This window comes from Betta splendens, chromosome 10 (genome assembly GCF_900634795.4).
Source record: "Betta splendens chromosome 10, fBetSpl5.4, whole genome shotgun sequence".
Classification (NCBI taxonomy): Eukaryota; Metazoa; Chordata; class Actinopteri; order Anabantiformes; family Osphronemidae; genus Betta; species Betta splendens.
In genome coordinates, this window is record NC_040890.2 from 11,013,280 (window position 1) to 11,040,992 (window position 27,713).

Genomic DNA, 27,713 nt, shown 5'->3' on the forward strand with positions numbered 1-27,713 from the left:
GGTCGCAAAGCATCTTGTAACGTAATTGTTTTACGACGGCTGGGAAACGTTTGAGGCATTACGTTAAACGTATCGGTAAACAGTGCTCTTGCTTTGTTATTTTCGAAGAATTAAAAACTATTTGTTTTCTTTGTGTGCGCGGTTGTGTGCACATAAGAGAAGAATGGTAGAGTACGGTTTGTTGAACATTTCAAGCAAAGATGTCAATAGCAAGAATGTCACGCAGTGCTAACTAGTTAGCATCATACATTGCTAGCATAGACTCTATATGGTGCTTGGTTGTTACATTGACAGTAATAGCTTAGTTATTGTACCTAAAATGTCAGCGCATAAAGACTGCGAGTTTTTGGTGAAACGCGCCCGGGAGCTGGTTTCTGATGATCCCTGTGCGGCCAAAGCTTGGCTCATTACGGCCAGAACCCTTTACCCAGCAGACTTCAACATACAGGTAACGTCACGCCTTTAGCCACAACAGACAAAAATAGATGAACCCATGTAGATAAATATATAAACAGAAGTCATTCGAAAGTGTATGACTCCATCCTTAAATTAAGCTTGACTTATTTTCACAGTATGAAATGTACGTCATTGAGCGCAATGCAGAAAAGACGTCTTCTGCAGGCATACTACTCTATGACATGTGAGTTACACTGTGCTATCAATCAAGGCTATGTCAATGTTAACCCTTTACTGATTACTAATTTATAATTTAATTCCAAATAACTGACAATAGTTTATTGTCTCTCTTTCAGGTTTATAAACTTTCCTGATCAGCCCATTGTATGGCGAGAGATCAGCGTCATCACTGCTGCCCTGCGCAGTGATTCTCAAGACAAGCATGCACAGTTTCTACGAGGTGAGAGGAATTTATTGGCCTTGATCATGTAAATAGTGCTCTGCAACATTCTCACTGTCAGCAATGGGATACAGTAGAATTACAACCATTTTCAAGTGCCATATCTTTTCCAGTATGTATTTCATTTAATTGATTTCCAGGACTTTTTGAGACACTGCCAGGCCGTGTGCAGTGTGAGATGCTCCTGAAGGCCACAGAGCAGTGTTTCAACACTTTAGAGAAGGCAGAAATGCTGCTGCTGCTTCTGAAGCGCTTTCCAGAGTCTGTTGTCCAACATGGGGTAAGTTATAATAATTTAACATTTGTTGATATTTGAACTTGGTGTACCATTTAACCAGCCAATAATAACAATCTTCTTAGGTCAGTTTAGGAGAGACACTGTTGGAGGCAGAGGTATCAGAAAATGTGGAAACTCCTGTTAACTGCTTCAGGAAACTTTTCGGTTTGTTAAACGCATACATTAAAATCAGTTACCTTTTGTGTAAAATTAAAAACCTAATACCATTTCTTTACTATTATAGTGTGTGATGTTCTTCCTTTGGTTATAAACAACATGGATATGCGCCTGCCTGCCAGCCTGATGCAGAAATACATGTTGAAAGCAGCTGAATTTTACATTGGTTACGTTGCACGTGGACCCTCACCTGATGTACAGATCCAAGGTAAGCATGCTCTATATTTTTGTGGATTTTCTCCTTTTCCTCTCTGTCTGTCACAAGTATCACTTTGAATTGCAGAATTCCTTCCCATGTTACAGTCTATCATTGTCATTTCTATTTGACTGCATACTTGACATTTTTGTGTTGCACATCATTCTTTACTCAGCTTCTCAAGATAGTGGGTCTCTGAAATCTCCCAGTGTGTCTCGTGGCTCCCAGCGATACGTGATTGACGGCTTGTCAGAGAAGTCATCAGTGGTAGCAGAACCCTGGGAGAGGCTGCTTGATATCCTCACCGTGGTTGGAGCTCGTTGTGAATGGCAGGGGGACAAGGGACAGAGGTAGGCTATCAAACTGCTTGTTAGTCTCACCAGATATGAGAATAAATTACTGACATGATTGCCATTAAGTCAAGTTTTTAAGTCTTTTGAGAAATATGTTAAGTTTTAACTGAATCGCCATTTTGAAGGCTCCAGTTGGTGGTGTCATTGAATTGTATTATAGGGTAATAAAGTAATGTTTTATAATAGATTAAGGTCAAGTAAACTACCAAAATATTGCTGCCAGTCTATTATGTATCAAACCACCCAGAAGAGCTTGTAATGAAAATGATTACAAACTAGGTGTTCTTGTGTTTATTTGTGTACTAGGAGTTACATAGACATGCTACAGAGAGTGAAGGAGATGTGTCGCTACCTGCCTGGTCTGGAAGGAGATACGAGGTCCCGCTGCTGCAGTCAAGTAGTCATCTGTGCTGCACTCGTCCTGTTCCGAAGTGCCTTTCTCTATGTATCAGCTGTGCAGCCTGCACTTTTTCAGGGTCAGCTTTAGTCTTTGCAAGCTCATATGGTTACATGTTTGTTTACTTCCTAAATGCTAAGTCTTCAAGATATGCATCTTTGTCTTTTCAGCCAACGCATTAGTGATCATTTGATTTCTTTGGCAGGTGTGAATGGGTTGAATTCAGGCTCATGGATACTAATAGAAGATTTGAGCTCAGTGTACAGTGATTTGGATTTGGAGAGAGTTGCAGGGAAACATTCACATAAGAAACGTAAACTGAATGAGGGAAGAGACAAGACTATGGTGAGGACAAACCACATAGATTCAGATGTATCTATACACTAAAAAGATTTACAGAATGTTCTTCCAGTTTGCAATCCATTTCATTGTGTTTTCTTTTCATGTGCGTTTATGATTGAAGAGCTCAGATGACGAGGAAGGTTTGGGAAAAGGCCGTGGTCGACACATTTTAGTGAACAAGACTGAGATGCCCAGCTGGTCAGAGACTTTGGACAGCTTTCGCATAGCAAGGGAGAGCTGGGATCTTCTTCATTCCCATGACAGCCTGGAAACTGGTTAGTACCTCTGTTTATGTGTGATTTGTTTACACATCCAGGTTTTGTAATTTTATAACAAGATCATGAGGTATGAGCATAAAATACATGTCATTAACTATTTCCACATTAGATTGAATTTCTAGCCATAATTAAGTTGCAATGGTTTCGCGTAGATAGCCCTTAACACAAGACTTAACAAGTTTGTACATATAAAACTACTTATACTACAGAAGATCTGTAAAATTACTAATCAGTTTTTATTTAGAGCTTTTTGAGTCTAAAATAAGAATGAGTTATGTTGGTGAATCGCTTCACATGTTAATTTCTATTATAGTAAAATGAGCTAATTGAAAATTGCCTTTCAACAGAATTCAAGAAGATCTGTATCTCATGGAAGACAGACAGCTGGCTGTGGTTCAGAATATTCCTCACTGACATGATTATATACCAGGTAAGTATTCTTTTTTTTTTAAAAATGGGACTGTTAGGGATACTCTATGATATGTTATCTCTCATAACAGCAAAAGGATGAAACTGAAATATGTATTTGTTGTGTCACCGTGTGTGTGTTTGCACAGGGACAATATCGCAAGGCCCTCTCCAGCCTGCACCAGATGGCTGCAGTGCAGCTACCTCAGTCTGGACAGCAGAGCCCCTCAGTTCAGGCCAGTATGGAGCACCACAGGGCCCTCATACAGCAGGCATCCTGCCACTATGCACTGGGAGAGTACAGGGTAAATAAACACACACACCGTGTCACACATGTAAAATGTTTGAAGATACTGGGTATTAGAAAACATAGCTGTATGAGCAACATCTTTATTGTATGGATATGGAGATATGCTTAAAGGAAAACATTGCTGCCTTTGATTAATTACTGTATCCCATACGTTTATTACACAGATAATACCAGCTGTTAAATACTACTGTATAATTGAACTACTTTCAATATGTAATGTATAAATCAGACAAGGATTTATCAGGTACAGTAAGAGTTTATCATTAAATCAGGATTAAAGTATAAATGTCTGAATAACTGCTCAAAATTAGGTTTAACTGCCATGTAATATATAAATTATATAAATTCTGTGTGATATACTTGAATTAGATGGCCTGTGAGAAGCTGCTTGATGTTGTCAGTGCATTGGTACCACCAAACCAAGAACCAATAAAGAGCCCAGAGGATCAGAGTAGAAGCAAGACCAGAACAAAAAAAGGTAATCGCTTCCTGCTTCTGCTCATCACAGTGAGATGTATAACATGGATTTCATCAGAACATGGTGAACTTTTGTTTTATCTTGACCAGGTAATGACCTGAGGCTACTTCCTTGCACCAGCAGAGCTGTGTTACCTTTTTGTCTCCAGCTGATGCTGGCCTGCTTCAAGGTACAAGTGTAATCATGTTTTATAAATTTTTGTTGTGTATGACTGATTTATAATTTAGTACTAGAACAATGTAATAGGTACTTTACTATAATGTACTATACACTATGTTGATGCATTCTTTAGCATAGATATTACTGGACCTTCTAAAACCATTATTGTCTCCTCATTTTTGTGGCTCAGCTTCGTGCCTTCACAGACAGTCATGACGACCTTTCTCTCGGCCATGTGGTGGTGCTGTTGCAGTATGACTGGCCGCAGGGTGAGCTGCTGTTTTTAAAAGCAGTGGATAAAATTTGTCAGCAAGGCAGCTTCCAGTATGAGAATTTCTTCAACTATGTCACCAGTATCCTTTGTTCTACAACTGCATTTACATATATAGACCCGTTCCTTTGCGTTTTCCTCTCTCGGCTGTTAGTTTCCATAAGCTCATGATCTTTCTCAGACATTGATATGCTCGAGGAGTTTGCATATCTACGAACTCCAGATGGAGGAAGAATTCAACTAGAGCTCCTTCCCAATCAGGGAATGCTGATCAAGTAAGCACCTCACATTTACTAAGGCTTTAATCGGCATCGTGACTCTGCACACTCCCGTTCTGTTGGTGTTATTAATAAATGATCTATTTAGACATGGCCTGTGGGGAACTCTTTAAGGTGCTGTTAAAGTGAAGGGGTTTACGGTTAAAATGCTAAAATCAAACTCCTTCATTGCTGCAGAAGCTCAGACACTTGAATGCACCCTCACTGACCGAGAGTTGTTGAATGTTGCTATCCTTCAGGAACCCTAGTCCCGCCCTGGGGGTGGAGTTAAATACCCTTCTGCTACAAGGGGTGCAGACGATGGACAGGTACCCCAGGCCCGTTCTCCCACAGTCCCCATTCCTCCCCCACACAGTCACCTTTCCTTCATTCCCAAACTTCAAGGCTCGTCATTCCCCCCAGTTTTTATTTGGGCCTGTCATTTTGCATTAAGAGTTAGTCGTTCTATGATTTCTTGTTGCCGTTTGTTTATTTGAGCCATTGCTCATCTTTTTGTGGTCATCACTGTCGTTGTCGTTATTGGAAGATGGTGTTCTTCTAGAGTCAGTTTAGTTTTTTTTGCCTTTTCATAACACTTGATCTCATTTCATTTGTGGACATGTTTATGTGATTTTAATTTATTGTAAAGAAACTTAAGTTAAGTTTGACTAGCCGATTTATGTGTGTGAGGAAAATGTAATGTCTTTAGTGCATATGTCACATAAATCTCGCCTTCTCTATTTGTGACAGACCAGCTCAAAGTTTATTTCTGACCACGTGTATATCTGTGTTTATTTCTTATCCATTTTCTTTCAGACACCACACGGTGACTCGAGGAATTACCAAAGGAGTGAAGGAGGATTTCCGTCTGGCCATGGAGCGACAGGTGTCACGTTGTGGAGAGAATCTGCTCAGCGTTCTTCACCGCTTCTGCATCAATGAGAAGATCATGATCATCCAGTCTCTTCCTTGACATCTGGCCAGTGACCTCTGAACCTTTTCACAGTTTGTTGGCAAGATGTTACAACCACAGTGTTATTGCAGCTGGACTGACCTTATGCTGCCTCTCAACACACCATTTTAAGATTTTTTGTTATCATTGTTCAACTCGTACCAAACAGTAATTGTTGTGTTAAAAGCGTGTCTCTCTTTTCAGAAAACGAAGTAAATACTTGTTTTGTAAATATACAGTACAGTGTTGGTTTCAGTGCGTGTGGGTAGGTTTCTTCTCTTCTGCCTAGCCACCGTGGAAGTGGGTTTCACCATATTGTGATATTTTGGGGACATAAGTGTATAAAAAAAATTAAAGTTCAGTTTTGATATTCTTAGCTTTTATTTCCTCATTCTGTTACAAAGTGAATCAGTCAATAAGTGCCACATTAAACCTTTTTTGGAAGTACAGTAGACATGTTATAGTTAAGCCTCAAAATTCAGGAACCATGTGCTATAGATCAGTTCCCCATGCACGAGTCAACTAAGTGGTTATGTTTATAAAAGTATGTTTTATGATTAAAAAAAAAAGTACAGAACAAGTACACATTCTACACTTTCTCTCCAGACCACATGTTTCCTTCCTCTGACAGGAACCGCTTTACCACAGTGCCACCCAAATTGTTACCAAGCAATATTTGGATGAAATATTTGTAGAAATATTTGTAAATATATACACGCCTAAACACAGAAGAAAACAACTGAATATGCATTATATCATTTTTTTCACTTTGTCAACTCTAACTGCGTGTTTTTTCTCCCTGTTCCATCTTGCTGTCTCTTCTCGGTTCCTTTCCTCCTATTGCTCTGCAGCCGGAGCTTCTGGGAGGTCTGACTGAAGGGCCGCTCTGAGGTTAGCCCAGAACAGCCTGTGCTTGGCTCTGTCCTGTGGCCACTCCAGATAGGTGTGCCGAGCCATCATAGACTTGAGCTGGTAGTACTTGGATGGGATTAGGTACTGAGGCAGAGGTTCGAGCAGCACTAGCACAATACTGTCTGAACCTCTAGAAAGGCGTTGGTGGCTGGCGAAGTACAGCTCGTAATGGCACCACTCGCTCTTGACAAAGTGAGCAGAGAGCACAAACACCGAGCGTCTGCTCTTCTCCACACAGTTGATGATGTTCTCAATAATTGTCTTTCCCGCCACAAAGTTCTTCTCGTGCTGGCAGATCCGGAGCCCCCCTGCTGGGCCCTCAAGGTTGGGAAGGAGGGCGTCGTGCACCCAGTCGGCGTCCTGTTGACTGTAGGACACAAAGGCATGAAACTCAACACCCATCAGGTCTTCGGGTCTAAGTTGTTGTGTTCTGGCGCGATGTTTGGCTCTGGTCCACTGCCAAATCATGCCCATGTACCAGGGAACATCCAAATGATGGCACAGAAACACCACGGAAATAATCGCCACCACTGCAGGACATAAGATGGCGGCTGCTAGAATACCAGCATTACAGCTGATTAGTGGGACCGAGATGTCGTTCAATGTGACGTCTCTCAGTGCCTCTGGGTAGGTGCAGTAATAGTCCAATGGCCAGCCCAACAATTTAACTCCTACTTGACTATGCTTCTTTTCAGATTTGTCACCAAGAAGTATAAAGCTCCTCAGAACGCAGGTACAGGTGAAAGGGTTGTGACCGACATCCAGTGTGTTCAGTTTGGGGCAGCTTGCCAACCTGCTGACAGATGGAGCATGGAGGGAATTGGACTTGAGTAGAAGCTCCTGCAGAATAGGGAAGCCATTGCACACAGGCAGGTCCCGAAGCCGGTTCGCATTTAGATTCAGAGACGAAAGATTTTGCAGTCTCACGATGGATGAAGGCACCACAGAAATCTGGTTGTTCTGGAGGTCCAGTGTCTGTACTCCTCTTGGTAGACATTCAAAAACAGACCCTGTCAGGCTGTTGGAGGACAGACTCAAATTGGAGATGCCTGCTGGCCAGAGGCAGACTTCCCCGCTGTCATAAACCAGAGAGTTGAGGCTGAGGTTCAGATGTTGCAGAGACTTCATGTGCTGTATTCGTTTGCTCACCAGATGCAGGCTCTTAAGATTGTTGCTCATCAGGAACAGTTGCCTCACGTTAGTCAGAGTTTCACACTCAAGAGTTTTTGGACCCACCACTGTGGAAAAGATGGTGTCAGACAAGGCACAGTCAGAAAAGTGCAGCTGGAGGATTGGACTCTCCCGTTTGGGGCAGGTCATGTGTATGATTGGAGTCTCCTCGATTGCCAGGCGCTTCACTGGCATGTTGATGAAGAAGTTGTATACAGCTTCCTGAGCGAAAAAGAAGGCTGTTACCACCGCTCTTCTGGTTGTGAAGGACCTCAGATTAGATGTTTTGGCCACTTGTGTTTCTATATAAGGTAAATTGCAAAGTCTCACATCAGTTGAGCTCAGTTGGCTAATCGATGTATTCAGAACTGCATTCACGAAGGTGGTTAAGTCAAACCATTGAATTGTTATATTGGTCAGATAAAGATGAGACGTGTAGATGTGTACTTTATGCAGCAGCTCACTTAGGGCGCCGTACCCATCTGCCAAGTCCATCAGCTCCACTTGATCGAAGAGCGACAGAGCATCAGCAGTCAGAACATAGTTTAACTCTTTAGTATTCACTGCTATCTGTAGCTTTTCAACATGAACATCCTTCAGGCTACCTGCTTCATACCTAAAGCCATCCTCCACAGAGACGGCCAGTGTCTGTAGTTGTAGTGGAGCTATATTTTTGAAATCTCCAATTCTCACGTTTTTTGCTCCAACAGTCAGTCTTTTAAGTTTTGCTAGAGATCTGAATTCAGTCCCCAGTGACATGTTGAGAAATTCGTTACAGGCCAGATTTAGCATCACGAGGTACCTGGTGTACAGCAGGTACTGCTGACCTGACAGGTTCTTCAGTCTGTTGTGCGACAGGTCCAGATACTTCAACGCATGCGTGTCAAGGAAAGTTTCTTGATCTATATTCTCTAAAAGATTCCATGAGACGTTCAAGAACCTGAGATGAGTGGTGTTCTGGAAGTCTGGTCTGTGAAGCTGTTGGATGTGGTTGCATGAAAGGTCTAAAAACTCAACGTCTTGTGGTAGGTCTCTTGGGACAGAGGAGAGATTTCTGGATGAGCGGTCAACGATGATGTCATGGGACGAAGCAGTCTGCTGGAGTCCCACCAACATGGCTGCTGTCCAGAGGGCAACAGCTGCCAGCGTCATTGTTTGCCTGAAGATAAGATGAGAAGAAGAGTAAAGACATTTAGAGGTCCTATTCGCTAAAACGGGAATCATTGGCATTTAATCAGTTGTGATAAGTTGAGTTAAACGTTATGTATCATAACATTCATCCATTTATTTTTGCTGAGAAAACTATGTTAGTCAATGATAAATGTAAATCTGCACAAACTAAATGAACCAACGATACAGTCCACACACACGCGACAGAGCACTGACCTGTTCCAGCAGAAGTCCTCAGAAAAATAGCTGTAGATATCGGTGTTATCAAAGTCGAAGGATGTAAATATATAAAATATCCCAATAGCTTTAGAGGTTTAAAAACTCAGAGGTGAAAAGAATTGTTCAGCCATTAAATTGCAGAAAAACGACCTGCGGAAAAAACAAACTAATAAAAAGAGTTCTGAAAGTAAGTCCGGTAGTTCTTATTTCACTGCAACAAGTAAATAACTGTTGAGAGGAAACGGACAGAAATGAAAATAGCTCCCTCAGCAGACCTGCTTTGTGTGTGTGCACGTCCTACTTTCACTTCCCTAAAATTCACTGTGCCGTGTTTTTTACTGAAGGAAGCGATTTGTTACACTTCTGTATGATTCAGTTTTATTTAATTTATTTTAATATTGATTATATTGATTGTATCATTCATGAATCTCATCATCAGATAAGAAATAACTAGCAGAAATTAGCAGCAGTAAATATACATCAGATAACTACCCAAGGTGTTTCTGACCTAAACACATGTTGTGTGGTCATTTCATTAAAACTCATCCAGGTTGTGGGCTGTGTACGAGCATTGCACATTTTATTGCGATGCAAATGCTTGGAGCGACCAAAAGAGGTTCTCAAAGGTTTTGGCTGAGAACATTACCAACAATGTGGAATATGATTTGATATATAGATACTGTTTAGTAAGTCGCATGCAGCTGTGCCATCTCTGTATCTTAGCAACCACACTAAGGTCAGTCTGGGTGGGAAGTCATGATTTCCAAACTCAATTAACTTACACCCACAAATGGCTTGAAGCAAAGTGTGTCCTGACCCACTACAGCTTCCTGTATCCAGCTAAACACACTGACTTCATGAAAGAGGATGATTAAGGGGCTTTTTTCAAGCTGTTGATTTAGTTTCATCACTGTGTGGAGGACAAGTGTGTGTGTAGACAAATGAACAGACACACACACATATTTCCCGGCAACGCTTTTGGTCTAACAGGTCTGTTTTTTCATTGGATCAGCAACGCACGCATCCAGCGGGTCATAATTGAATGAAGTCATATGAGCTGGTGTCACTGTTGTCACCTGGTTGAACGCTGTGGACTGGCTCAGTAGCTCCGGGCAATAAAACAATCGAGCTACACTGCGTGAAATCGCCCTCACTTCCTATTCAATAAAGGTCCATATGTGGAACACAGTGGAAAGATTAAATGAAATTGAAGTAAAGTCATTCAGCAGAAAAAAACGTAATTCACTAAAAATATCTGTATGTTTATTGGCACCGGTGTGAAGCACTTCTCAGTTAAGGAGCTCAGATCAGAGTACAAGCTAATTATTGACATAAGAGGCTTCCTTCCAGCAAGCAACAGTGTGTTTAGTGTGTGATTAGTGTGCGTCCTTGCGGCTTGGCTCTTTAATATCCTCTGACTTACAGTATCAGAAGTCTTCTAAACAAAGAGGTGGCGATCCGCTGCTGAACAGAGTATTGTCTAACTGCTTTTAGAATTGCATAGAACAATATTGGGTGAGACGCTACTTTAAACACCACACTGTGGATACGAGGCAACCCTTGTGTTGTGTGGACATTATGTTGTAGGGAGGGGCTGAGTGGGAGCACAAGTACACGGAGGGAGAGATAGGCAGGTCTGGCCACAACGTCAGATGGATTTTGCAACGTCTTGACGCTTCAAATATGAATCTCCCGTCTGTGTGTTTGTCTCTCTCAATTATCACCGTGATGGATCTCCCGTTAGTTACCGGAAACATGATCTTAATCAGAGCAGTTACCTGGACTCACAGCGTCTCCCCTCCTCAAGTGGATTTCTGAACCAAGGTAGTCGCTTCAATATGCAGAGCCGTCCTTTACCTGCCGCGCGTCCGGGTCTCGTTCTCTCCATCCTGCTGGTTATTTGTGGTTGGGACGAGGCAACTTGCTCCCCTGGGGAGGGCAGGAGGATCTGGCAGCAGCCCAAGTTGGACCCCGTCGCCAAGGAGCAAGCCTTCCTTCATGATACCTTCCCCTCAGAATTCCTCTGGGGTTCAGGGACGTCTGCCTTCCAGACAGAGGGCGCCTGGCTGCAGGAAGGGAAGGGACCCTCGGTCTGGGACCATTTCACCCACGCTCACGCAGGTGCAGCCGCCACTGCCAGTGTGGCAAGCGACAGCTACAATCGCTGGCAGGAAGATATCGGGGCACTGGAGTATCTGGGTGTGAGATCCTACTTTTTCTCGCTCTCCTGGCCAAGGCTCTTTCCTGATGGGAATGCCGGGAGTCAGCCCAATGCCGCTGCCGTTGAGCATTACAGGCGCCTCATAGAGAGACTTCTAGAAAAGGGAATCGAGCCCGTTGTCACTCTCCATCACTGGGATCTGCCACAGGTCCTGCAAGAGCAGTACGGAGGCTGGAAAAACAGCTCCCTGGTGGACCTGTTTGATGAGTATGCTGCCTTTTGTTTCCACGCTTTTGGGAGTCGTGTCCGGTTCTGGCTCACTCTGCACAACCCGTACGTGGTGGCTGTGCAGGGCTATGGGACGGGCGTGCACGCCCCTGGGGAGACAGCGGGGTCGCCTGGCTCCCTTATGGTGGCCCACAACATGATTAGGGTAAGTTAGTGTCGATGAACAGCTACTGTGGCTGGATCGGCCTGAGTTACAGTTTAAGCAACAGGACATGAAATATTGTCAACAGTAAACTTTGTACTCATGCAGCTTTATTAGTTTTAGTAGCCAGTCTGTGTTTGTATTCTGAAAATTTTGAGCTCACAGGATGAGGAAGGAAACACAGTTTTCTGATATTTTTTGGCAATCACTTAGAAGGGAGAGAATGATCAGCCATAGTGCTCATTTCTATTATAGGCTTTCAGAAATGAGCTGCTTCTGTTTTATTTTGAAAAGCTGTGTGATCAGTAAACAGAACACTAGGGATCTTTAGGCCAAAGTCCACCACATCAGCAGTTTTGTGGTGGAGAGAAATTATGTGTGACAGGAAGTTATGGAGATATGCCTCATTAATAATCACTTAGGGTAATATAGTTGTGAACAATACAGTACTCAGTGGAAACACCGACTGAATGTTGTTGAATCCTGTTATTTAGAAACATTAAATTAAGAAATGAACAGTTTTGGTTGAACGATGAAAACAAGCACAAAGTTGTGAAAAATGCCCATTATGCTTTTGCTGTTATATTCGACCTTAAATGTGTCTTGTGTGACTTCCAGGCTCACGCCAAAGCATGGCATACCTACAACAGCCACTTCCGCTCAGCTCAGAAGGGTAAAGTGTCCATTGTTTTGGGGTCCCACTGGGTCGAGCCTCAACGAGGCAAAGCCACAGGTGCCAATGTTGAGCTCTGTCAGCAGTCAATGGAAGCTGTTCTTGGCTGGTTTGCTAGTCCCATCTTTGGTGACGGGGACTACCCAGTTTCTTTGAAAGTCAAGTATGGTGCCCTCCTGCCCACATTCACTCCCGAGGAGAAGCTCTGGGTGCAGAAAACTGCAGACTTCTTCGCTCTGTCCTTTGGGCCTAACAGCCTCCGCCTGGGCCAGGACCTGGTCCATTATGGGCAGACTGTATCCCCAGACCTGAGGCGCATCCTCGGCTGGATAAATGTGGAGTACGGGAACCCGAGGGTGCTAGTGGCCGAGGCAGGCTGGTTCTCTGAAGCTAGCGTGGGGAGGGAAGACACCGTGGCCATTTATCTGATGAAGAGTTTCATAAACCAGGTCCTTCAAGGTAAGCAGAGACAAGAAGTAAGAAACCCAGAGGCACAGATGCAGATGCGTTCCCATCACTGCTCTTTTTGTTACAGCGATCAGGTTTGACGGTGTAAAGGTCTTTGGCTACTCCGCCTGGTCACTGGTGGATGGATTTGAATGGAATTACGCATACACTGTGAGGCGAGGTCTTTTCTATGTCGATTTCAGCAACCCGAACAGAACACGGACACCCAAGACCTCTGCTCAGTACTACAGGCGAGTTGTTAGGGACAACGGTTTCCCCAGTGATGAAGCCTCTGGACCGGTCACAGGCCACTTCCCCTGTGACTTTCACTGGGGCATCACTGACTCTGCTGTACAGGTAAGAAGATAGACTCAGCTATGTAAACTCCATGTCATATGTCGATGGTGCATCTAGACAGGAGTAGTGCAGGTGCTCCTCATTGTTGGTTTGCATTGCAGGTCAAATTCTTCCCTTTCTCCCCACAATTTACTGACCCCTTGCTGTACAGCTGGAACCTGACTGGAGACGGGTCGCTGCGTCCGGTGCCGGGGGTAAAGCTCCACACCAGGCCAGCTCAGTGCACCGACTATTTGGCCATTCGTGACCATCTTCGCCTGTTTGCCTCCACCGGAGCGTCTCATTACCGCTTTGCACTGAACTGGTCTCTGATTTTACCCCATGGCGACCGCTCAAATGTGAACACTGAAGCTCTTAGGTAGAACACAAACACACTGATTGCAGAACCGTAAGACACATCTCCCAGTGTTGTTGTACTTATTTAACCTATTTCGCAGGTACTACCGCTGTGTCCTGACTGAGCTCCAGAAGTTGGACCTGGACGCTGTGGTTACCCTCTACTACCCAACGCGCAGAGCTCCACACCTGGGCATGCCTGGGCCGCTATATGACTCTGGAGGCTGGCTTAACTACAGCACGGTGGAGGCCTTTCAGGAATATGCAGCACTTTGCTACCAGGAGCTGGGGCCGTGGGTTCGATACTGGATTACCATCAATGAGCCGAACAGATTGGTCGATATTTATTCCGGTGATAAGCAGATGCATGGAGCAGCTCACAACCTGCTTCTGGCCCATGCAAAAGCTTGGAGGTTATATGAGAGGGACCACTCCAGTCAACACTCAGCGCTGGTATCTCTGGCGCTTCATGCTGACTGGGCTGAACCTGCCAACCCATTTCTGGAATCACATACGGCAGCCGCTCAGAGATTTCTTCTGTTTGAACTTGGCCGGTTCTTAGACCCATTGCTGGAGACCCGGGAAAAGCAGAGCAAGGGTGGGTACCCACAAGAAATGAAGGCATACTTGGAGGAGAGAGCCAGAGTGAGTGGCCTCTCCGAATCGCCTCTTCCTACTTTCACAGAGACAGAGAAAGCAGAGCTGAGAGGAGCAATGAGCTTTATTGCACTGAACCATTATACAACCCACTTGGTGTCACCTTATTTCCACACATCAGCCACTTCCCAGCAAAAATCTCCTGATCACGGCTGTATGATTCTCTCCGACCCCTCCTGGCCTTCCTCGGGTCTGGGACAAACTCTTGTACCCTGGGGCTTGAGGAAAATCTTAAACTGGGTGAGCCGGCGATATGGGCGCGCCCTGCCAGTCATTATCACAGCCAGTGGGATTGATGATCAGTCTCCTGTTGAGGACAAACTCAGGCAACACTACCTCAAGAGTTACCTGCAGGAGGCCCTTAAAGGTTGGAGATTCATTTTAAAGCCTGTGTCTGTCAATATGTAATGGTTTTCTTGAATCCAGATTGTGTGTTAGGACAATACTTCAGTATGAACTGGACCAATGAACTCTTCAGTATTGACAGTGATGAGAGGGCTCAGTCCATAGGGCTATACTTTTATTAAGGAAGCAACTTTACAGACAGTAGGGTTTATGATTATATTGCTTCCTGGAATAAAACTCATAATGCAGAACTGCGAAGATCATGAATATTGTTTGTAGCTGATTAGTTAGAATGAGGGAAAGTCAAGTGACTGCAGCATCCATTGTTTGGCTACGGCTGAATTCATGTTGCTGTAAAATGATCATTACCTTATTTTCATTCTTGTTGTCTCCAGCCCACAAATTAGATGGTGTCAACCTGAAGGGTTTCTACGTGTGGAAGCTCCAAGATCGACACGTTCCTCAGTTTGGACTTTTCACCTCGACCCAACACCAATCTAAAGCCAAAGCCTCCGTCGCTGTCTATAGAGAAATCATTGCTCGCAATGGTTTCCCCAATGAAGCCACTGTGCAGACCTGCAGGTTACGAGGCCTGCATGAGTCTTGTGCTGTGTGCGCCTGGATGTTTAGAAACAAAGCCTTGCTGGTTTTTGGGGCCTGCCTCCTAATAACAGCTGTCATGTTGGCGGCACTCGTCTTCTTCGTCACTGTCACCAAGAGACACAGAGGGAGGAGAAGAAGGAGGAGGAGGAGAGTGCCAGTTTGTTTATGTCCTTATCTTAGTCAGTGATCACTTTACAGGATGTAAGACGGAGCAGACAAGCTTTGTGTAGATGAAGACAGAGCTTTTGTCTGTAATTGTGTCTGATCCATTAGTTCTTGGATTTGTGCCTGTGACAAAGATATAATCAGTTTATTAAAAATAAGAGTCACGAGAATGTGTGGGTTTCCATTATGCTGCAACAACAGCTTAATAGATGGATGGCAATGGCTTATCTCCCTGGGGTGAATGCGGTGAAACTTTCTTATATTACAGTAATAACATTTGTTTTATTTAATTGGACTAAGATCTAACTTTAATCAATTGTATATATTACTTTATTGTATATTTTCTCATCTTTACTTATTAAAGCATCAGATTTAAAGGGGAACGAGGTGTTTGCTGTGCCACAGGGGCCCCTTTCCTCTTCATCCTCTACACTGCAGTCTTCAGACAGCTGGCTGTGTTCAGCAGAGGTTCTCTGACGACTCTGCAATTGTCTGACTTATTACTGATGATGATGACGCAACGTTTAGAGGGCTGACACAGAACCTTGTGGACTGGTGTCAGCAGAACCACCTCCTGATCAACGCCGGGAAGGCCAAGGAGATGGTGGTGGACCTCCGCGGATGTCAGTCTACACCCCCCACCACCAGTTAATATCCAGGGATGAATACTCTACCTCCTGAGGAGGCTGAGGTCTTTTGGAGTGAAGGGGCCACTCCACTCTAAAGAGGACTCTCTATGACTCAATGGTGTCAGAATGACACAGAATGGTTCTGGCAAAACCTACATCTATGACCCTGAGTCTCACCCACTGCAGGACTCACTGTCTGCCCTTTTTTTGCTGTTGCATCATGTAAATTTCGCCATTGACAAATAAAGGTTTCCTCTCTCTTCTGTCTCTCTTGACGGAGCAATGATGCCCTCTAGTGTTTGTATGTGCGACTTTGGTGAAAAACACTGGTAAACGTGTCTGTTCCATTTTCTTTAATCTTATGTGTTTTTATGAGTGATACATGTAGTGTTTTACCTGGGTTAATCTGAAACCGGCAGCTGCATCTACAGTCATTCGGGATCCTTATGTGTCAAACTGCTTATCGCATCCCTGGTTACTGTTTATCTGACTGTGTGTTTTTTTTTTTTTACATTAGGGGGCAGACTATAATGGGAGGCTAACGTTGTTTTTAAATTTAACCAACCTAGGCTCACATAATAAGATGAGATAAACCTTTATTGATTCCAACTTTTAAAATGACAGTACATTGATACAATGGTTAGTAAAGAGGAAGTGAGATGATAAAGCACAAGCATAAAGCATTCAGTAACACAGAAAAATACAGGTAGAGCTAAAGGTAACAGATAACAGAGTACACACTTTTAATACAATGCAATATAAAATGACAGATTAAAGGTCACCTTTCAGCTCTGTAAAAATCGTTACAGTGACTCTGGAGTTTTTAGGGGACAAAAAGTTTTAGACTGTAAGAATGAAAATGTTATGATTTAAATCTTAATTTGTTTTATTTTTATTCTAACTCTTATTTAAGGCGATTGTCATTATTATGACTATCTTGTTCTCAGCGTAGTTGTTTCATCATGACAGCTCCACCAATGACAGGACGCGTTCGGGATGCAATGCTCGTCACGTGACCTCCTCTCCTCCAGACTGCATGCAGTTTGGTATTAAAATGTTTCCAGTACCCCCAACCATTGTGTTGTTACTCGTGTGAGATGACACACACGTCGGGCCGTTTGAACGAATCATAGCGTGACTCTGACTGCGGGCACTGACAGCACTCAGCGGACACGGTTGCGCTTGTTATTCCCGAGGCTGTGCTGTGAAAGTGCGGCGCTCCTGTAGCCAGAGCGAGCTAGCTAACGTTATTCGCGTCGGACGGAGGCGAGGCCCCAACCGGACAGCAACACGGGGGAACCATGGCCAACATCGCGGTTCAGAGGATAAAACGAGAATTCAAGGAGGTGCTAAAAAGCGAAGAGGTTAGTTGCCTTGTGTTCCGTTCCGCGCAACGCCTCGCATTTTCTGCTACTCTGAGTTTAGCTGGCTGAATGAAAGTGACGCGTCGCTGGCTCAGCTGTCAGTTTGCTAATCACCAACGGCTAGTTGCGCTAGCTCACTGTGTGAGCGGCGGTGCATCCGGCTTCAGTAATGTCTTCTAGCGCTACTAAAATTTGTCTGAGGGAAAGTTTGGACCAAGTAAGAAACTAATGTTTGAAAGTTGGTGGAAGTATATGAATTAACTGAGAATAGCGATTACGTTACACACATCTCGTTATACAGCCCATAAGCTAGCTGTATTAGCCCAAACAAAGATACTTTAAAATCCGCTGGAAGTAGTGAACTACTGCTGTCTATTTATAGACTCGTGTGAGCCTATTTTATAAGGTCTATGATGTGTAGATTCGAAAGACGTGTGCAACAAGTTGGGGTGAACTTTGGCTAATGCTGCAGGGGGTGTCGACTTGTGCTGTCCATGCAGGTTTGAGTTTGACTGCAAGCTAGCTTAACAGCCCGCAGTCTGTCACTCTGCAGAGGTTAAACTGCTTCTTCGCCCTTTCAGACAAGCAAAAACCAAATAAAGGTGGATCTGGTGGACGAGAACTTCACAGAACTTAAGGGGGAGATAGCAGGGCCACCCGACACGCCATATGAAGGTGAGGGGGGGGGTCTGCTAACCTGAATGCATGGTTGGGTCTACAGCATATGTTATCTGATCGTGGGTGTCCGTGACAGCGGCTTTAATTTTGAGGAGCTGTCCAACTAACTGATTCAGCATTCCATTCATCTCTAATAATCTATGCTACAACATGTTGCATCTCTACTCCCCTACAACTGCTTATGTGAAGTATTCCTGTCATGATTCTTAAATAATTGATACCTCTAACTTCTTCCAGGGGGTAGATATCAACTAGAAATTAAAATTCCTGAAACATATCCATTCAATCCACCCAAGGTAAGCGGCTTATTACTGTGACTCTTACTGACAGCTACCCCCTTTTTTGTGAAGCCGTTTTCATCACTAAACCTATATTAATTTTCTTTGTCTCATTTCATTTAATCTATCAGGTGCGGTTCATCACAAAGATTTGGCATCCCAACATCAGCTCAGTCACAGGTGCAATATGTCTGGACATTCTCAAAGACCAGTGGTGAGTGTGTGTGCACGCGTGCTAAGGTGCTTCACTCATAATTCTGAAACACATCTTCCTGCTTCTAACACTGTACTTTCCCTATGAAAGCCATAGCCGTGCTGCTTTTAATGCCAACCCCTCTAATAGTTATAACCCACAGATCCTGTTAATAACTCCAACTTTTAAACTGTGCAAATACAGTAGCTCAACATGCATTGGGTCAATATCCAACTTTTAGATGTCTGTGTTGGTGCAATTAAACAATAATATATTTGCTTTATAACCCTGAACAACAGCAACGCTCTCAGTACCTCCATGGAATAATTGAAACACCTGAGGGCAAGCGTCACCTAACAATGACCTGCATGTCTTTTCAGGGCAGCAGCTATGACACTGAGGACAGTCCTCTTGTCACTACAAGCCTTACTGGCAGCCGCAGAACCAGACGATCCACAGGATGCAGTGGTAGCCAATCAGGTTTGTGTATATGTTTATGTTTTGACATGAGTTGACAGTAAATCTGTCAACAGAGACAATTTAAGTGATTTAAAACTATGCAGCATATTTCTGGTAATAACGATTTGTATTTTTATTGTCACTAAGTGGTATATTTTAGTATTATTCATATACTATTGTAGTTTTTATCTCTCGAGTAGTTTCACATTATTGAAAGAATATATTGATACTGTGTCAGTGTTATTTTCTTGTATGGTGGTGCCTGCTGAGGCAAACCACTTAATTCGTTCAGATACTCAGACTTGCTCACCCCTGTTTAAATTAATCTGCTTTAGTTATAATTTGTTTAAAATTTGGTTTAAGTAAATCTTGTGGCTCCTCTCAAACTATGATTTAATGGACCTAATTGTGAAGTAGGTCCATACCGATGACAGGACCTCATCTTGATAAGTTCTGAACTTCAACCTGATCTGGTGACATATATGCATGAGTAGGTTTTCAGTGCTGCAGACCAGTTAACTGTTACACGTGAGGCTGTTTTTAGCACTGTTCCATTAATGTGAAACCATAGTTAACTGTGTGTAGGCAGCAAGCTATTTGCCCTTTGCCAGCTTTTTTTTTACCGTTTTATCTGGTGTCAAAGATTACGAACTACCCAATATTTTATATTGATGAATTATTATTAATATTTAGAGCAGTCTTGAATGATTTATCACTATTTTTAAATTTACATGTTTTACAGTTCCTTAATCGCAGTAAATGTGTTGCAGCTAATGAGTGTTATTTAATAATCTGTTTTTGTTCCAGAACAGTGCACCATCTGCTGTGTTCAAAGCAATGTTTCCCACACTGCCCAAGTATATTTAGTTTTTTTTTTTTTTTTAATTGTCCATAACAGTGAGGTGCGACACTTTGAGTCTAGATTTTCTCATTTTTATAAATTCCAGTTTTGACAGTCTGTGTTTTAAATGTCACCGCTGTCACTACTGCCTCACTGTGGCTTAACATTTTTCAAAACTTGCCGTTTCTGTCAAAACTGAATATCACTTACATAACAGTGATCAACCAGTATGACAAGCACATGCTCCAACAAGCTTCAGCGGTTGGCAATGGAATGTTGAACTGTTTAGGTAAACTGTACTTTTGTTTCCCTCCTCATTTCACATTTGTTCACAGTACAAGCTGAACCCAGAGATGTTCAAACAGACAGCAAGGCTCTGGTCTCACGTCTATGCAGGTGCTCCCGTTTCCAGTCCAGAGTACACGCGTAAAATAGACAAACTCTGTGCCATGGGCTTTGAAAAAGTAAGTTTCTATAAACAGTTTTACTCTCCTGCTGTGCTCTGTGCTACTGAGAATATGTTTTCGACTACTCCTCTTCTCTTCTCAGAATGCAGTAATAGTGGCGTTGTCGTCAAAATCTTGGGACGTGGAGACAGCGACAGAGCTGCTTCTCAGTAACTGAACCATGACACGATCTTCATTCAACTCTTCTCTCCACACACACACACACACACACACACACACACACACACACACACACACACACACACACACACACTCTCTCCTTCCCTGTCACACCCTTCATTAACAGTGGACTCCTCCTCCCTCTTTTTTATCCCCACTGTGTGGCAAATCTCCTCTCCCCGCCCATTGCCTCTGTCGTACCACACTCCAGTTAGTTGCTCTGTGAGCTCTTATCTCTGGTTTTAGGTTATTATAAGTTTACTCAGTGCTGCAATCAGCAATCCAGCCACATTCCATCCCATTTGAAACAAATGCCAGATTAAATTCCTGTCCATGCCTGCCAGTCACCCAGCTTTTCTGGCTGATTGCAGCATCCTTGCCTATGCAGTGCATTTTATTATTTATGAAAACACTTTGTAGGACAGTCACTTCGGAGTGGAGTTGTTCAAATAGGCTTGTTTCCATCTGGTCCTGCTTTTTATCCATTTATGAACAGGCATTAAGTCTAGTTCTAGGCTAAATACATTTGTAAATCGGTATCACTTGAACGTCCCTCGTTTAACATTACAAGTTTGTCACTCATCCACTTGTACACTCATCCTTTCGGGCTCTTCAGTGTTATAGTGTTCTCTGTAGCACTAAAATGACAAACAAAATGCACCATGTAGCAAATATGAAGTTACTCAAACACAGAGTAGAAAAGATTTATGCCTGTTTTAAAAAGCAGTTCATGATTTGTCACGGAGTTGTTCACGCAGCAGCCATATTCATATTATGAATTACTTTTCCACATTCAGTCCAAAACGTGTGCAGCAAAATCTGAGTCTTACTTCAACCCTCTCCTTCCTCCACATTCTCAAAACATTTTTTATTTGGCTTTGGTCGCCTACGGGAATATATTTAGATTGTTGTTTTTAAAGCAAAGCAAGTCAACAAAAAAATTTCAACCTGTCACAAATCTGTAAGAAGATAATTCAAATTGAGTTTGAATAGGATTACATCATCATAACTACGCCAACAGATAAATATGTCAAAAGATCCATCTGTAAATAAAGATATTAAAGTCTGTGTAAATTAAATCTTGACTGTCTTTTTTGTGTTGCCTCATTAGGATTCAACTTTGTTGTGCGATATTTGTCAAAATAATGGAAAGTCCAAGAAACGCCACACCGCCCTGATAACAATGCAGTCTTCTCTTACAGTCTAGCTTGTTTTTAGTTGCTGTAATGATGCATGCAGGTGTTCAGCATCCAACGTACAGTGAACCTATTTGGCTGTGCATGTATTTGAATAACAACTAGGAGGAGGCACTAAATTAACAAGGACAAAGAGAATCTGGATGTGCCAGCGTCTGTGTAGCCAGTGGAACCCATAAGCATGAACATTTTAGATTTTGAATGTTGCTCACTGCTGTTTCATTGGCTCCGGTAGTTTTTAAGCATATTTAGAGCTTCCACGAGACAGTAATACGTGCACGCGCATATAGTGAGAAACTGATGGTGAGCACCATCTGCCAACAGATGGCCTGCTTACTAGCATGTTGTGCCATGGTGGAGCGGTCCAAGAATCCTTTACTAGAATCAGAGCATTATTCAGCCTTCATACGAGGACAGGCTGTGACTAGAATTGGAGTCACTATCCAGCAGACAGCAGTACAGAACATTTAACTGTGCAACGGTTTAAGTGAAAGATGATGTGTGCTGAAGAATCTACAATGTTTATTTTCTTTTTCAGTTCTCCTAGTTAATGTATTATTTTCATGCTGCGCCTCGGCCTCAGCGTAGTCCTCATATTACAGCCGCAGGAATAAGAAACGTTACTCTTGGGGGAAATGCAGACATATTTTCTTGTGATTTTTAATTAAAAGCAAATTGCTTCTAGTGCCCACTGATCTTTTTTTTCCCACGGCCTTTACTGTTTTGTATTAAAATTCAAAGTTCATATATATTTTTAAATAAATTGAATGTAAAACTTTAAGGGTCCAACTTCAAGCATATTTCTAATTCTAGCCTCATTTTGCAGCTATAATGTGGATGCAGGAACAGACCTTTGTTTAGCTGATGGATAAAGTGAGTCATTCATTATTTCCTAGTAGCGTGTTGCAGGGGCGAACCACCAGTCCACACGGCTGCAGGCATTTGATTGATGTGAATTGCTGGGTTTGTCGTGAGGTGGTGATCCGTGGGCATCCTGTTTCTGCGTGTGGCGCTGTCATGTGATAGCCGGGGTTTTATTCCGTGTCCCAGTGAGCGGGCTTACTGCCTCCCCTGCCAAGCTGTAAGAGCTGGCTTGAACGCGATGACGACCAGATGAAACGGTGCTCTGCTATCTGCTACCAAGTTCAATTGGGGTTGAATGGCCATCATGTAGGTCTGCTAAGAACAGAAACCCAAGGACCTGAAGCTGCTGGATTTCTTCTTCGATGCTTTCAGAAATGCTCAACATTGTTCCGCTCGTCTATCTAGTGATGCTGCTGCCTGAAGGTGAGTTGAGCTGTTCCTTACACTTAGGACAATATAGATGAATATTTGGTATTTAAAACCTGAACCTTATTTTGCAAAAATGTAGTTACAGTAATCATTTGGTGTGTTGGTGTTTGTGCAGCTATACTGTATATTGAATTTTGCATCTCGATTTAGAAAGTTGCAAAAAATCTAAAGTAAGTCTTGTGAACGTGAAGAAAATTGTTTGCTTACTGTATGTTTGTTCTGATATACAGTTTACTTTACACCTAATTAAAAAAAAGACTACTGAAATGAAAAAAATGGATTTGTATTATGATAATGTATATGCATTTATTCATTTGGTAATATGGTTTGTGTACAGGCAAATATTTATATTAGACTTAATGGTAAATAAAACAACATATCTATAAAACCTTGACAATGTCTGTGTGTTGTTCCTCTCCCCAGTGGCTCACTCAGCTCAGGGTCACTATGCACAGAAACTGCTAAATGATCTGATGGAGAATTATTCCAGTTCCCTGCGGCCTGTGGAGGACACGGACAGTGCCCTCAATGTCACCTTACAGATCACGCTCTCTCAGATCAAAGACATGGTGGGTGCCGGCTATGCTGTAATACATCGTATACATACAAAAGCCTCCTTCTGCAGTAGAGAAACATTAAAAAAATCCATAATTAATCGGCAATTTTCAGGTTTTAGGTTGTATCTGACATCATAGACACAAAAAATACATGAAAAGATGTACTGTTCTTTATGTGAAGACGGTGGCCACAAACCGATGAGCTTGTAGTGTGCATGGCTGAAAGCAGACCCCTACTGTATGGCCTGGGCGTACGGTTACTCAGCTGGCTCAGGTTTCTGTTCGGGTTCAGTGCTGTGTCACCTCATACTCAATTAGCACCTGGGTGGTGCACGCGTTGGGATGTATGAGGTTAAAGATGGAAAAGAGACTGAGCATACTGCTAACATGGCGTCCAAGGTGTGCTGCTTGTCATAGAGGAGGCCTTGTCCACAGACAGTGATGGACTGTGTGCGCTGGAGGGTCCTGTTACCCAAAGCGCTTAAGTGTTCTTCAGTCCAGTGTCTTAATGAAACTCTGGCGATACCAAATCACCCCGCCCCCAACCAACCACCCACCCACCCCTGTTCTCTAGTCACGCTTCCCATCCACCTGATATTGACAGACGGGTCTGGATTACAGTTGAGGTACATCTGTGCATGTACTGCTCATTGAAATAATGAGCAACAGAGACATGAGAAGGAGCTTTAGAGGACCCGCTTTAGTATTTTTAATCTGTTCTTGTGTGTGCGTGTAAAGGATGAGAGGAACCAGGTGCTGATTGCCTACCTGTGGATCAGGCAGACATGGCATGACGCTTACCTCAAATGGAATAAAGAGGACTATGATGGACTGGATGTGATCCACATCCCCAGCAGCCTGGTGTGGAGGCCTGACCTAGTCTTGTATAACAAGTACGCCCGTACACACAGCATCTAGCATCAATGGCCCCTATCAGCTTAAAAACCTTGACTGTTATTTTCCCCTCCAGAGCAGATGATGACTTCTCGGGGCCGATGGACACCAATGTGAGACTGCGCTACAACGGAGAGATCACCTGGGATGCTCCTGCCATCACCAAGAGCTCCTGTGTGGTGGATGTCTCCTACTTCCCCTTTGACAGCCAGGACTGTAACCTAACGTTTGGTTCCTGGACCTACAATGGCAACCAGGTACGAAGGAATACAGGATAAATCTATGTCCATGATCCATGACTGGTGTCGATTAGTCCAGAATCAGATTAGTTGATGTTAAAGTGAAATGATGATAGAGTCCCTCAGGTCAGGGTTGTGGGGTAATCACCAATGTCAGCCCACTATGTAACTAAAACTGGTAAGCTTGAAAAAATGATTGAAGAAACCACGAGTATACTCTAAGATAAAGATGGTAACATGAGGCAGCAACGTGAGTCACGCTCACCGGCTGATCTCTGCCACCGGAACTCACCACTGTTCTTCCTCTAGACATGCTGTGCATGTCTGTGTGTTCTGTTAAGGGACGTGTTTATCAGCTCCATACTGTGCTCATTCATGTCCCAATTCCAGGTAGACATCATTATGGGCATGGACAGTGGTGACCTGTCAGACTTTGTGGAAAACGTGGAATGGAAGTGCCGCGGGATGCCAGCCACCAAGAACGTCATCATGTACGGCTGCTGCTCGGACCCGTATCCAGACATCACGTACACCGTGCGACTGCAGCGTCGCTCCTCCTTCTACATCTTCAACCTCCTCCTCCCCTGCTTCCTCATCTCCTTCCTGGCCCCGCTGGGGTTCTACCTGCCCGCGGACTCCGGGGAGAAGGTTTCTCTCGGAGTGACGGTTCTCCTGGCTCTCACCGTGTTCCAGCTGATGGTGGCTGAGAGCATGCCTCCATCAGAGAGTGTGCCGCTTATAGGTGGGAATGCATTTAGGATTTTGTGAAAGCCAATCCGTCTATTCATACCAGCTGATCTTATTGTTTTTATTTGCTACTCAGGAAAGTACTACATTGCCACTATGACCATGGTCACAGCCTCCACAGCTCTCACCATCTTCATCATGAACATCCACTTCTGTGGTGCTGAGGCCAAGCCGGTCCCTCACTGGGCAAAAGTCCTCATCATCGACTACATGTCCAAGATTTTCTTTGTTTATGAGGTGGGTGAGAATTGCACCTCTGCCTCCTCTCCTTCCTCCTCTGCTTTTTCGTCTGTTGCGTCCCCACAGGATGACATCTGTCACCAGCACCAGAGCTCCCACATTCACGCAAATGGAAAACCAAAGAGTCACGGTAGCCGCAAGGACCAGCAGAATCACAGGTACCCCAGGCCCCAGACCCCGAAGCCACAGCACCACCCCAGAGTGAGGGTTCAGCACCACATCACCAGAGAGGAGAGGAGCCACCTTTCCAGCTTTGCACCTGGAAAGTATGAAGGCTCTAATGGTAAAATTCGAACCGATGACCAGAAGGTCCCCTGTTGTCCTGAAGACCAAAAGATTCCCTGCTGCCCAGAAGACAAAACGCCTCTCCCTCAGGGCCCCACTGTAACCTTTGGCCCCTGTGTGTTCTGTGCACATGGCAGTGACATCCCTGGTGTGGACACCAAGCTGGTACGAAATGTGGAGTATATCGCCAACTGTTTCAGAGAGCAGAGGGCCACATGTGCCAAGGGGGCCGAATGGAAGAAGATCGCTAAGGTGATGGACAGGTTTTTCATGTGGATCTTCTTCATTATGGTTTTCCTTATGAGCATTCTCATCATCGGCAAGGCACCAGGACCAAGCACTAATCCAGAAAGCTCCACTGTTTAGACTAATAACTGTGTTAATACATTGACAAACAGTAAAAAAACAAATTTACATCACTGATGTTTTGTGCTTGAAAGCATTAAGAAAATGTTAAGTCATTCTTTCCTATGCACATATCCCCATACTTGGTTCTTGAAGTCATAGTACTTCAATAGCTGATCTTTCAATACATGCAAAGGGATCTGCTGTCAAGATAAAATATTGTCAGTGGAGACCGTGCATGTCTTATTCACAAGTAATAATCAAATCAGACTCCTGAGGCTGAAGGACACCAGGGCATCAGGATTTTCCCTAGATGCACAGAATTTTCCTGTTCAAAATCATCCAGTGAATAGTTAATGAGCAAGCTTTGTGTGTAGCCAGGCCACGGAGAATGTAAGAGAATATCGAGCATCAATTATGTAATAGAACGTGCACACTTACCCCCTCTTCCAAAAACCCATACCATGAACCTAATGTCCGGTGTGTGTGTATACGTGTGTGTGTGCGTGCGCGCGTACTGTATGCAAGGTGACCGTGACAGAAAACAATAGTATAGGGGAAAATTAGTTTGTTGATACCTGACTTAAAAGTATTTCCATTTATGTTCAAATCTATATTTTTACTATACTGAATATCAGCCAGAAATGTTGTACTTAGTATAATGCAGTTATAAGTTAAAAGGTTAATATGATGTGTTTTATATCATTATATAGTTGGAACATAAGTTGACAAAAATATCTTTTTAAAGCCATGCATCCATCCGTCTTAACCGCTTGACCTTAAACGTTACAGGGCTTTAGGAGGTGATAGTTGCTGTTACTGGACAAAACGCAAAGTTGAATTTCAAACACATTGCTTCCAAATCTTGCAACTTTATTGCTACTGTGTATTGTTCCGCAATGCCTTTATTGTACAGTAGATGGCGCTCCTTTCTAACATGCAGTTGTGTCAGTGCCTGCTCTGAAGCTGTTTGAAGCTGCATGAGGCAACACAAGTGCAAAACATTTGCACCTCACACATTCTTTTCGTCATGTTCAGGATTCCATGACACAGTTAGGTTAATGCGATTTCAGTCTACTTATTTGTCTTCCAGGCAACCACAAAGCTAGAGACTATATGCCTCTACTCTGTTAATTAATCTACAGTTAAATCTGGCGGATCCTGGAAGAGCATGCCTGTTGATTGCTCTGTCGAGTCTCTTCATCAAATGGAGGAGTGAAAGTTCCTTATCCTCTTCTCCAAAGCCATGCTTATCACGCTGAGGCACAGTGCATCTGATATGGGAGAATATTTTAGCAGATTGGATTTCATTCCATTAAAGCTCAGTGAGCTGCAGAGGCCACAGCAGGTTGCAATCACCACCAGAAACTGCTAAGAAGTGCAAGCCGTGTAATTTAAACAACAATCAGGGTTGCTGGCAAAATGACTAAGTGCTTTATAAAATCTCACTTGGAAAAGAATTATCCATCACCGCTCACATACGCACACAAAAG

The 27,713-nt window shown here is 43.4% G+C and overlaps 5 protein-coding genes across 6 annotated transcripts; 4 read left to right on the forward strand and 1 right to left on the reverse strand.

The window, feature by feature from the left end:
- ints10 (integrator complex subunit 10) lies at window positions 1–6,087 on the forward strand. 2 transcript variants are annotated; one of them, XM_029165797.2, is made up of 18 exons: window positions 1–448; window positions 573–640; window positions 753–856; window positions 997–1,136; window positions 1,217–1,298; window positions 1,378–1,518; window positions 1,682–1,856; window positions 2,166–2,335; window positions 2,462–2,601; window positions 2,720–2,873; window positions 3,224–3,306; window positions 3,434–3,589; window positions 3,964–4,072; window positions 4,162–4,241; window positions 4,422–4,584; window positions 4,684–4,777; window positions 5,020–5,088; window positions 5,576–6,087. In XM_029165797.2, exons 1-18 carry the CDS (start codon window positions 269–271, stop codon window positions 5,730–5,732), a joined length of 2,265 nt encoding a protein of 754 aa, XP_029021630.1. In that variant the 5' UTR covers window positions 1–268; the 3' UTR covers window positions 5,733–6,087. The 2 variants fall into 2 exon arrangements, with proteins under 2 accessions (XP_029021630.1, XP_029021631.1); XM_029165798.2 differs by lacking the exon at window positions 5,020–5,088 and having other exon boundaries at window positions 3–448.
- On the reverse strand, window positions 5,781–8,945 carry tlr1 (toll-like receptor 1). Its single transcript, XM_029165796.3, has one exon. It carries the CDS (start codon window positions 8,943–8,945, stop codon window positions 6,549–6,551), a length of 2,397 nt encoding a protein of 798 aa, XP_029021629.1. The 3' UTR covers window positions 5,781–6,548.
- Window positions 8,946–10,634: 1,689 nt separating this feature from the next.
- On the forward strand, window positions 10,635–16,268 carry klb (klotho beta). The gene is made up of 6 exons (XM_029166032.3): window positions 10,635–11,776; window positions 12,392–12,905; window positions 12,982–13,250; window positions 13,352–13,608; window positions 13,688–14,610; window positions 14,984–16,268. Exons 1-6 carry the CDS (start codon window positions 11,021–11,023, stop codon window positions 15,376–15,378), a joined length of 3,114 nt encoding a protein of 1,037 aa, XP_029021865.1. The 5' UTR covers window positions 10,635–11,020; the 3' UTR covers window positions 15,379–16,268.
- A 726-nt stretch (window positions 16,269–16,994) lies between these two features.
- ube2ka (ubiquitin-conjugating enzyme E2Ka (UBC1 homolog, yeast)) lies at window positions 16,995–21,503 on the forward strand. Its single transcript, XM_029165753.3, has 7 exons — window positions 16,995–17,349; window positions 17,931–18,024; window positions 18,265–18,323; window positions 18,437–18,519; window positions 18,879–18,978; window positions 20,134–20,262; window positions 20,348–21,503. The coding sequence occupies exons 1-7, from the start codon at window positions 17,287–17,289 to the stop codon at window positions 20,420–20,422; spliced, it is 603 nt and encodes a 200-aa protein (XP_029021586.1). The 5' UTR covers window positions 16,995–17,286; the 3' UTR covers window positions 20,423–21,503.
- Window positions 21,504–21,616: 113 nt separating this feature from the next.
- LOC114864407 (neuronal acetylcholine receptor subunit alpha-9-II) lies at window positions 21,617–26,289 on the forward strand. The gene is made up of 6 exons (XM_029165260.3): window positions 21,617–22,907; window positions 23,337–23,482; window positions 24,209–24,363; window positions 24,441–24,621; window positions 24,994–25,345; window positions 25,427–26,289. The coding sequence occupies exons 1-6, from the start codon at window positions 22,847–22,849 to the stop codon at window positions 26,239–26,241; spliced, it is 1,710 nt and encodes a 569-aa protein (XP_029021093.1). The 5' UTR covers window positions 21,617–22,846; the 3' UTR covers window positions 26,242–26,289.
- The last annotated feature ends 1,424 nt before the right edge of the window (window positions 26,290–27,713 follow it).

Bases quoted from the DNA above. Each gene is read 5' to 3' on its own strand.
- klb (XM_029166032.3), top strand. From the start codon at position 11,021: ATGCAGAGCCGTCCTTTACCTGCCGCGCGTCCGGGTCTCGTTCTCTCC. The intron at 13,251-13,351 runs GTAAGAAGATAG...TTTGCATTGCAG, and splicing joins TCACTGACTCTGCTGTACAG to GTCAAATTCTTCCCTTTCTC. The intron at 14,611-14,983 runs GTTGGAGATTCA...TGTTGTCTCCAG, and splicing joins CCTGCAGGAGGCCCTTAAAG to CCCACAAATTAGATGGTGTC.
- ints10 (XM_029165797.2), top strand. From the start codon at position 269: ATGGTGCTTGGTTGTTACATTGACAGTAATAGCTTAGTTATTGTACCT. The intron at 2,602-2,719 runs GTGAGGACAAAC...TTATGATTGAAG, and splicing joins AGGGAAGAGACAAGACTATG to AGCTCAGATGACGAGGAAGG. The intron at 4,778-5,019 runs GTAAGCACCTCA...GCTATCCTTCAG, and splicing joins AATCAGGGAATGCTGATCAA to GAACCCTAGTCCCGCCCTGG.
- tlr1 (XM_029165796.3), bottom strand. From the start codon at position 8,945: ATGACGCTGGCAGCTGTTGCCCTCTGGACAGCAGCCATGTTGGTGGGA.
- ube2ka (XM_029165753.3), top strand. From the start codon at position 17,287: ATGGCCAACATCGCGGTTCAGAGGATAAAACGAGAATTCAAGGAGGTG. The intron at 18,025-18,264 runs GTGAGGGGGGGG...AACTTCTTCCAG, and splicing joins ACCCGACACGCCATATGAAG to GGGGTAGATATCAACTAGAA. The intron at 20,263-20,347 runs GTAAGTTTCTAT...TTCTCTTCTCAG, and splicing joins GTGCCATGGGCTTTGAAAAA to AATGCAGTAATAGTGGCGTT.
- LOC114864407 (XM_029165260.3), top strand. From the start codon at position 22,847: ATGCTTTCAGAAATGCTCAACATTGTTCCGCTCGTCTATCTAGTGATG. The intron at 23,483-24,208 runs GTGGGTGCCGGC...GTGCGTGTAAAG, and splicing joins TCTCTCAGATCAAAGACATG to GATGAGAGGAACCAGGTGCT. The intron at 24,622-24,993 runs GTACGAAGGAAT...TCCCAATTCCAG, and splicing joins GGACCTACAATGGCAACCAG to GTAGACATCATTATGGGCAT.